Source organism: Abramis brama (assembly GCF_963993115.1).
Source record: "Abramis brama genome assembly, chromosome: 8".
In the NCBI taxonomy this organism is placed as follows: domain Eukaryota; kingdom Metazoa; phylum Chordata; class Actinopteri; order Cypriniformes; family Leuciscidae; genus Abramis; species Abramis brama.
Genome location: NC_139970.1, coordinates 34,742,068 through 34,752,150, shown reverse-complemented (window position 1 = coordinate 34,752,150; position 10,083 = coordinate 34,742,068). Strand labels below are relative to the sequence as shown.

Sequence of the window (10,083 nt, the reverse complement as noted above, 5' to 3'; positions counted from 1 at the left end):
CCGCACTGCCATCTAGCGACTGGAATAGATGTTTGTGCGCTCTCTGTAATCCAAAATTTACTCAAATATTACAATAAGTATTATATTTATTATTGTCATCATTACTTTTTGTTATTGCTGTAACGTTAAATGTCCGTCAATAAGGAGAATCCAAACTGTAGCTATGTAACAAACAAAACATCATTTACACTCTATCCTCGACAGGCGGCGCTCCATTCATAAGCACCTTCTATGTCAGCAAGGCCACACGCCTTTAGTAACCGGGACCCTTTTAGATGAACCAGTTTTTCTAATGATAGTTCAGTCATGTCGGCACCTGCCATGGGGACCAGCAAAACAGCGCACAGTGATTCCAGTAACAAGAGGAAAAAGGGACCCAGCACGCTGGCCATCGCTTATCTGGTCATTTACAACGTGGTTATGACAGCAGGGTATGGTGAAAATCAAATGCGCTTCCGTGCTCTCTGTTCAAGCGTGTGACAGTAAGAAAGAATGAATGGTTAGCTTTCAGACAGACTCAGAGTGCTTGACAGAATCGCGGTTATCTCCCCTTTGAGTTTATGGAAATGGTTTAAGACCGTTTGTTTTGATATTGAAATATTTTTGATTTTTTTTGAAAAATTATTCAATTTTTGGCAACGTTAAGCCTATTAATGCTTATTTAACACGCCATATAATCTTCATGGCTGGTTGCATGAATGCATTGTTCTTACTGTCGTTTGTCTGGTCATGTGTATGGAAGTACGAGTGAATTTACTGTCTTTGTTAATTTACATGTGACAATACAGTTCAGTCATCAGTTGCAACCGTTTGAATACGAGTCCACCTTCGTAACCTCGAAACTGTTGCACAATGGTGTCCGTTTCGGGAACGAAAATCGATTTGCTAGAAGTAGAACCAATTCGTTTATAAATCACTCGTCTGGATTTTGAGATGAGATTACATGTTGGAAACATAAACAACAGTATTTGAAACATTTTATAAAGATAATATAATCTATATGTACATAATAATAACTGTTTATCACATTTATATTGAGTAATCTATTCGAAAATGTATACGGGAAACGTCGAAAGCAAGTACTTAAACACTTGAATAATGCCTGAAATAAATCGAAGAACCGTGTTTTCATTTATCAGAACGAGCGATTTGTCAAATCACACTTGGTGTTTTGACCAATAAATTGAGTTTCTATCTTTAGTGATTGCACTCATACACACAGAACGATTAAATACTTTTCAGCTGAGCATGTTTATTAAAAAAAATCACCACAGAAGTTTCCATGATTTTTAAGATTTTATATCCCTTTTCCAGGCCTGGAAATGACGTACCGTTTTCTATAATAGGTCTTTTTATCGATTCGTTTGAATTGAATCGTTAAATCACTCGACTGAATACCATGAAGTGTTCGAAAGAACCGATTCGCTCAAATCAATCGAACTTGCCAAAGAGGTTACATCAACAGTAACCAAACAGGGTTTGCTACATTTTCGTCATGTCTGTTGGAGTCCAGAATTCAATCAGGAATAGTTTGATGATGCAATTCAGTCGATTCTTATCAGTTAAGAGACCATTTCATGATCTCTCAAATGGACATTAACTATATAAACATTGCCCTTTACTGTGTGCATTTATTATTTTCATTTTAAAAACCAATTACAACCCAGTCCTGTTTGTTTTGCTGTTTCATTTATTAATATAGACATATTGATACTGTCTTCATCATCACTTCAGCTGCACATTTTTTTTTTTTATTGTGACAGATATAGTATAGGGAAAAAAATCTTTTGAGAAACTGCAGTGTATTAAAAAGCTATTTTGAATGCATTCTACATCAGTGCATGTGAATAGCTATAAATGTGCTGGATGTATTTGAATGAGACTGTTACATGCCACTAACTGGCCGTTAAGTGCTGTGTTGTAAGAGATTTGCATGCAGTCCCACGTTTGTGTGCATCGAAGAAATGACCTCTTTTCTCAAAGCAAGGGCAAGTGGCACAACAAAGTTACTCTATGAATCGTTTCCTATCTAGATGGCTGGTGATTGCAGTTGGTCTTGTTCGAGCATACCTGGCCAGAGGAAGTTACCATGGTCTTTATTACTCGATAGAGAAGCCCCTAAAATTCTTTCAGACTGGTGCACTCCTTGAGGTGAGTTGTATGGGAGCTATATTAATTTGCATTCATTCATAATTATGAATTTAGCTCTATTTATTTATTTGCAAGTGTAATGTGTATCAAAATGTATAGATAAATAATAAATAGATTATTTATTTAATTATTGTAAATCGCTTTCTATAAAAGTATTTATACTTTTCGGACGCATTAAATATAGCCTAAGAGTGACGGTAAAGACTTTTACATCATGTGACACTGAAGACTGGAGTAATGGCTTCTGAAAATGTTGCTTTGCCATCACAGAAATAAATTACATTATAAAATATATTAATATAGAAATCAGCTATTTTAAATGGTAATAATCTCTCACAATATTGCTGTTTTAAATAAATGCCTTGGTGAGCATAATATGCGTTTCAAAAACAAAAATAAACCTTATAGACCCCTAACTTTTGAACAGCAAAAAATACTTTCAAAAAAAGTTTCAAGTCGTTTCCCCAAATTCAACTGAAAAGGCAAATTTTAATGACTTCTGCATCCTCAAAATTATTCAACCCCCTATATACAGTCCCTTACAACAGCACAAATCTGCTAAACAGGGCTGCGTTCAGCCCCAACAAAACGTTGCACAACGTTTTTTAAACAGAAACGGTGATGCGTTGAACACACTGTTCTGATGACGCAAGAGTTGCAACTATGGCAGCTGAGAAGGCCATTCTTTGTGTTCTTTGTGAAGAATTTTCGGAGCCTGATGAAGTCGGTATAAATATGCGTTTAATACTACAAAATATGCCCGATGTTACAGTTACTGCACTTGCCGCCCAGAACAAAAGAGACCATCCCAATCGAGTGAAGGGATTGCTGAAACTGAAATGGAAGCACACATCTTACCTAATTCAGACTAAAACGCATCTATTTAGCCTCACATACTGACTTTATTTGTAGTTCATACTGTTTTAATACCCTGTATTTTCTTTCTCCTTTTTAGGAAAAGCACTTAATTACCATTGTTTATTTCTATACCAAATGTCATACACTTGCAATGAAGCTAAAAATATAAGCAACTACATCATTATGTTGATAACCTATATTTTTACAATAAAACAAACATGTCTTCTAATATCCTCAGTTGTTGTGTATACCGAGCTGCATCGAAGACATTTGTAAATTACTTTCCTTGAACCCATTGTGTGAGTTCACTTTAATACCGTGTGCTTTATATACATGTTGCTGCTGATTGGACTGCAGTTCTGACACACCCACCAAACAAGAGAAAACGCATCTCAAACCCCGTTGCACACCGGTGCACGCCGTTTCCAGGAAACATGACGTTCAACCCGGAACAGGTGTTGTCTCAAGCACACATGGTGCTACTAATCAAGGGCTTCATTAGTTGCACTAGGTGCGCTTGAGCTAGAACACATGAAATATTTGGCTAGGTTTGTTGAGTGTCACGTTTGACAGCATGTTAGAAATATGGCACAAGTCAAAAGAATGGTCCAAAAAGTTAAGATATCATCGCCCTTCACAAACAAGGAACAGGATACAAAAAGATAGCAAAGGCACTAAATGTTCCTAGAGACACCGTTGGAAGCATAGTTTGCAAGTTCAAAGTTAAAGAAACAGTGGTTATACTACCTGGACGGGGCGGTAAAAGGAAGCTATCAACGGCTGTAACCAGATTTCTGAGAAGGCAGGTTCAGAAAAACCCTTGAGTGACTGCAAAAGACCTGCAGCAAGACTTGGTGGCAACAGGAACTGAGGTTTCAGCTTGCACAGTAAGGTGCGTACTAAACGTATGCCAGAACTCCAAGACGAACACCACTTCTGACCCAAAAGCACAAGAAAAGTTGGCTCCAATTTACTCAAAATCATTTAAATAAGCCACAGAAGTTTTGGGATTCTGTTCAGTGGAGAGATGAAACATTTTTGGCCCTATGGATCAGCGGTATGTCTGGAGGAAGAGGAATGAAGCAGTCTGCAGTTAAGCATGGTGGTGACTCTGTGATGCTCTGCGGCTGCTTTGCATCCTCTGGCACTGGAAACCTGCAGCGTGTGGAAGGCGAGATGGATTCATGAAAAGTATCTGAAAATCCTAGGAGAAAACATCATGCCGTCAGTGAGGAAGCTGAAGCTTGGGCGTCATTGGACCTTCTAACAGGACAAAGATCCCAAGCATACCTCAAATTTCACCAAGGCTTGGTTGCAGATGAAGTCCTTGAAGATTCTACAGTGTCCACCAGTTACCTGATTTGGAATTTGGGGAAACCACTTGAAACATTTGTTGCGTTAAGCTATTTCAATTACTTTTGTTTGATTTGTTCATTGCAAACAGCTGAAAGTCTCTACATTTTCCCAATAAACCTGATTTGCAATAGGGGCTGAATAATATAGATTACAACCATATAAATATACGTAAATATATGTAATTCTTAAACTCTGCAGAGTTGTTTTAGATTATTCTTTATGCTAAAAATTATATTTCCTATGTGCACTTTATAATATTTGTTATTTGCTCTCTTTACAGATATTGCATTGTGCCATGGGTAAGTGCACCAGCTGCTAATAACAGTCTCTTATTAATTTCTCCTATAAATATGCACTCAGCACAGTATATAGATCAGATTGTCTATATCAGGGAAGCTTTTTTTAACCCAGCAGTGCCATCGCCGGCAAGGTTGCAGCTTTCTCTGCCAGTCTGACAGTGATAATGTGATAAAGAGTCTCACTGCACCCGTGGAGCGTAGAGTTCACAGTCCACACCTCATTATCTGGGACTTAATGCTTAATGTGACCTTTCCCAGTGCAAACAACCAGTCCTGCAGTACTCTCTCTGTCATATCATAACCGTCCTTACTCTCTTGAATTATATTATTATAACGATTCATTTCCGTCTTATTGTGTCTCTCTCAAAGTGCAGTGTAATGCATTGAAATAAAGAAAGAATAGAAACCATTTCAACTCATCTCTGCATGATTACTTTAATTAGACCCACCCTGCAAAAAACACAAATGATTAATCTCTTTACTTGACATTCTAAATTTTGTGAAGGAATTGTTCCCTCCTCGGTGGTCCTGACTGGGTTTCAAGTGATGTCACGGGTGTTCCTTACCTGGGCAGTGACACACAGCGTTAGAGAAGTAAGTTTATGAGTCATTTTAGAATTATTTATGTACTGTAATAGTATTTATTAGAATTTTAAATTAGGTTTTTTTTAAGTATATGTATTTTTTTATTATATTAAATTTTATTTCAGCTTTAATTAATGAAAATATTTAGGATGATTATTTAGGATGATGTAAAGTCTCTAATTAGGATTCCCACGGATAAGAAAAACCTGGTTATGAAAATTCAGTATCAAGTAATCATCTGCCATAAATACCTCTTTATCATTAATGTTCCCTATGCCATAATGAGCAATATTTCCATGTTTGTCTTATTCGCTCTAGTCTACTGCCATCTAGTGGATCTAATGGATTTCAACAGCTGTTTTAATATTTCAAAGCTCATCGAGAGCCAAACTTCGTATAATTTTAGTGTGAAGAAAGCAATGTTATTTTATTGTATTCCCCTTTAAAGTTCTTTGTAACTAAGAATCAGGTTTTGATTGTCTATCCCAGAGAAAGACGTCTGAGCTGAAGTGTATAGGTGTGTAAGTTCCTCCTACGAGAAAACTGCTTGACCCAAAACTAAAGAATAATACTAATATGCAAAGTGTCCATGTGTGCCTGTGTACGCTTCTGTTGCTAAAATAACCTCCTTTCAAGCCTGTATGTGTGTAGAGGCGATGTTAGAGCCTTTGACAGGCCTGAATGCGTTTTGAAGTGTTTCCGTTTCTGATGTGTCAAGTAGCCTCAGTGAATTGCGATGAAATGGTAGCAAACATAACTGCATGGTTCTTGATCAAATTTTGCAGCTTGTTGAGAAGATTTGTCTCTTCCCCTTGTGACTTAAAGTTCGCTCTCGTTTTAGGTCCAAAGCGAAGACAGTGTTCTCCTTTTTGTGGTGGCCTGGACGGTCACGGAGATCATCCGTTACTCTTTCTACACCTTCAGCCTGCTCAACCATCTGCCTTACCTCATCAAATGGGCAAGGTAAAGCTGCTCAGAGTCATTCTTCTGGTTTTTTATTTTTAGAAAAGTGTTTTACTTATTATGATCTTCACAGGTACACATTTTTTATTGTGCTGTACCCTATGGGAGTGTCGGGGGAACTTTTGACGATCTACGCCGCGCTTCCATACGTACAAAAAACAGGGCTCTACTCCATCACCTTGCCTAACAAGTACAACTTCTCCTTCGACTACCACACCTTCCTCATCCTCGTCATGATCTCCTACATCCCCTGTACGTTTTAACTTTTAGACTGAGAGATTACAAATCACATTTTCTCGAAATGCTTTGTTTTGATATCTTCCATCCGTAAATAATCAGATTCCTCAGTTGATCTTGTGTAGCAAAATCTCTTGAAGCTCATTCTTGTCCAGTGAATGAACATCACTGTTCCTGTTAATGACGTCTTTGTCTGTGTTCCTTAGTATTTCCTCAGCTCTACTTCCACATGATGCGCCAGAGGAAGAAAGTTCTGGGTCACGTGGAGGAGTACAGCAAAGTGGAATAGCTCGGCCCGCAGAGCGCCTCACACAGCAGACTGATAGCAAAACGGAAAACAAGCGCATAACCTTTAAAAGCCACATTTTACAGAATTTCAAAAAAGAAGACAAGGCCGCCTTGTCGAAAAACAGGCCAGATATGCAGAATGTTTGTTCATACTGTTTTGTTCAAGAACTGTGCAGATTGTGATTTTAGGGATCCTGTAACTACACTAATGCCTTTCCCTCAGTTTAGAGGGAGGGGAATGTTGTTACCATACAAAAACATCAGCTACTGTGTGACATTTTTATTTTATTTTCAATTCTAAATGTAGAATTACTGACCAAATATTGTAGCAAATATAATTCAAAAAAGGGCAAAAATACAGTTAGCTGCATCTGGTGGTTTTAACCAGAAGAAATGTCCCATAATTCTCCTGTGTTGTGTGTTCTGTACACTGTATTTCAGACAACTGAATCTAGTTGACTTAAATATCTCCTTGTTTCTCACTCAACTCATTCCTTTTCTTTATATTTGAGTATGAGTCATAACTCAAACTGTACTTGAATTCTAATATTCCACAATGCTTATGTTCCCATCATGATTACTGTTAGCATTTTCTTTCTTTGTTTTGTGCTGTGTTTCTTAAAGGATCAATGTTAATCGGTTGTTTTATTCAGTATTGGATCTATATTGTTGGTTTGTGGCCGTTTGCTCAGAAAAGAGGTGTATCGCCCAAAGAAATTGGCTGAGTTGCTGGGTTCGGACCTCACAGTCAATACTACTAATGTACTAGATGTGCATTTCTGTCATAGAAGGAGATTGCAGTTGACACTTTAGGAGCTTTTACAGCTGGTGATGTGGAAGTGTGGCTGGGAGAGGAGAGGGCTACGGGAGCGCATGCTGAGCAGAAACGAACACAAGCCTTGGCTAACGGAGGCCAATTGGATTTGAGTGCCTCCAGTCATGCTTCTCCAATGAGTCAAATCTAATAATGTGGAGAGAAAGCTGAGAGTCAAGACTAACTTAACGCTTGATTGCCCATCTGCCTAATTGTGAACAGCCAACTTCAGCCCCCCCCAATGCAAATGAATATCTCGTATTGAAGTGTGAGCCACACTATTGCGCACAAAGTGATAAGCCTGTTCTCCTTATCAAGCCGATTCATGAAAATATTAGCATGGGATGGATGGATGCTTGTGAAAAGCTGGAGTGCATCTTTGAATAGCACTGCATGTAAAAGTGGTGTGGCTGTACCTTGGTTAATAGAAGCATGACCCTTAACTCAAATAAAAACACCAACATTGTTAAGCTTTTGATATTAAAGATCTGCATGGGACCAGCAAACTTTGTATGAAAAGTAATACGATGATATATATTTACAATAAACCATAACATGGGAAGCAAAGCTAATTTGTGTAAATATATATGCCTCTATACAATTAAAGGCACTTTCTTCCTCATATTTTAGTATTTAACCTGTAGTGTAATTAGAAGTATTGTGTCTTTATTTAGATTTCATTTATTTAGTATACTTCACTCTTGGTTACCATGTTCATTCTTCCTTCACATGATGGCAGTAGAGATCTATTCCTAACCCTAGCGTAAGGTCTGATATATTTAAACTGTTGATGTATGCTGCTCAAGTTTTAAAAAAATAAAATAAATATATATATATATATATATTTTTATATAAAAGCTATTGTAATATTTTGTACTTGGGGCTATACAAACACAGTCAAATACATTAAACTTATTTCAGTAAAGTAACACTCCCATCTGAATAATTAAAATAACTTAGTAATAATTAATAATAATAGCTAGAAATTAACTTTTAGAATAAGAATTAATAAATATATCTGGTGTTTAAAAAGATTTAAATTTTGTAAGATTTAATTTTTTTTCACATTTTGAATTTCATTGGAACTTTAGCCCTAAGCTTGCATTAATTTTTTGACACTGATGTGCTTATTTTGTTATTTAGAAAGGTTTGTAAAGCCGAAAGAACACAATTATGTCCTTCCTTTAACATGAGTTAACAATGGAACATACTTCTAAGCATTTATTAATTTTAGTTTATGCTCATTTCAACATTTAGTAATATATTAATGAAATCAGAAGTTGCATCTGTAATTTTATTTAATGACCCGGAGCTGACACAATGAACAGTTGTACATTAACATAGATTAATATATACTGTAAGAAATGTGTTGCTCATTGTCAGTTAATGCATAACATTAATTAATGTGACCTTGTAAAGTGTTACCAAATAATTATATAAAATCAGCTTATCTAATACATATACACAGTTTAAAGGAGCCGTATGTAAGATTGTGGCCAAAACTGGTACTGCAATCACTTTCAAATTACTGTAGAGCGGTGTATCCCCTCCCCCTCCCCCCTGACTCGAGGTTGCCAGATAGGCTGCAGGATCCAGCAGGAACGTAGGCTGCTACGTAGCTGTGGTAATTAGAGCAGAGCTGGCAACCCGGATGCCGAAACACTACTGACTTCGTGATTGGTAGATAGGTGGAGGGTGGCGCTTCAGGCCAAAACACAAGATGACAACATCAACATCAGTTGAGGGCTGCAACTTCACTTTTTAAATGACAATATCCTGGCCGGACTACTGTTGCCAGTGATATAAGTATTTGAAATGAACATGATTTCTTAAAGGGATAGTTCGCCCAAAAATGATATTTAAGCCATGATTTACTCACCCTCAAGCCGTTCGAGATGCATATGTCAATCTTTTTTCAGACGAACACATTTTCAGTTATTTTAGAAAATGTCTTAGATCTTTCAGTGGTTAATGTGAAGCAATGGGGTCCAGCTGCTTCAAGTCCGAAAATGTGCATGCATCCTTCTCAAAAATAATCCATCCGGCTCCAGGGGGATAAACGAAGGTCTTCTGAGGGTAATCCGTGCGGTTTTGTCGTAAAACTTTATAAACGAAAATAACTGGCTTCCGGTGGCGGTCGGCGCGCGTTCATGGAGATGGATGCTGGCGTATGACGTAGGACGTAGCGCAGGAAGCGTCGTGACGTAGAACGAACGTGACAGCGGAGCCAGAGAGCAGAGCAAAACAAAACTCAACGTTCGTTCTACGTCACGACGCTTCCTACGCTACGTCCTACGACATACGCCAGCATCCATCTCCATGAACGCGTGTCGACCGCCACCGGAAGCCAGTTATTTTCGTTTATAAAGTTTTAAATATGTATATTTTTACGACAAAACTGCACGGATTACCCTCAGAAGGCCTTCGTTTATCCCCCTGGAGCCGGATGGATTATTTTTGTGAAGGATGCATGCACATTTTGGGACTTCAACGTTGTGGACCCCATTGCTTCACATTATAACCACTGAAAGA

The 10,083-nt window shown here is 37.8% G+C and overlaps 1 protein-coding gene across 1 annotated transcript; it reads left to right on the top strand.

The window, feature by feature from the left end:
* The first annotated feature begins 214 nt into the window (after positions 1-214).
* Positions 215-8,057, top strand: hacd2 (3-hydroxyacyl-CoA dehydratase 2). The gene is made up of 7 exons (XM_084123181.1): positions 215-431; positions 2,034-2,151; positions 4,646-4,664; positions 5,170-5,258; positions 6,091-6,212; positions 6,286-6,464; positions 6,656-8,057. The coding sequence occupies exons 1-7, from the start codon at positions 307-309 to the stop codon at positions 6,736-6,738; spliced, it is 735 nt and encodes a 244-aa protein (XP_083979307.1). The 5' UTR covers positions 215-306; the 3' UTR covers positions 6,739-8,057.
* The last annotated feature ends 2,026 nt before the right edge of the window (positions 8,058-10,083 follow it).

Coding starts and splice junctions, on each gene's coding strand:
- hacd2 (XM_084123181.1), top strand. CDS start 307: ATGTCGGCACCTGCCATGGGGACCAGCAAAACAGCGCACAGTGATTCC. Junction 6,213..6,285: donor TACCTCATCAAATGGGCAAG/GTAAAGCTGCTC, acceptor TGATCTTCACAG/GTACACATTTTTTATTGTGC. Junction 6,465..6,655: donor CATGATCTCCTACATCCCCT/GTACGTTTTAAC, acceptor TGTGTTCCTTAG/TATTTCCTCAGCTCTACTTC.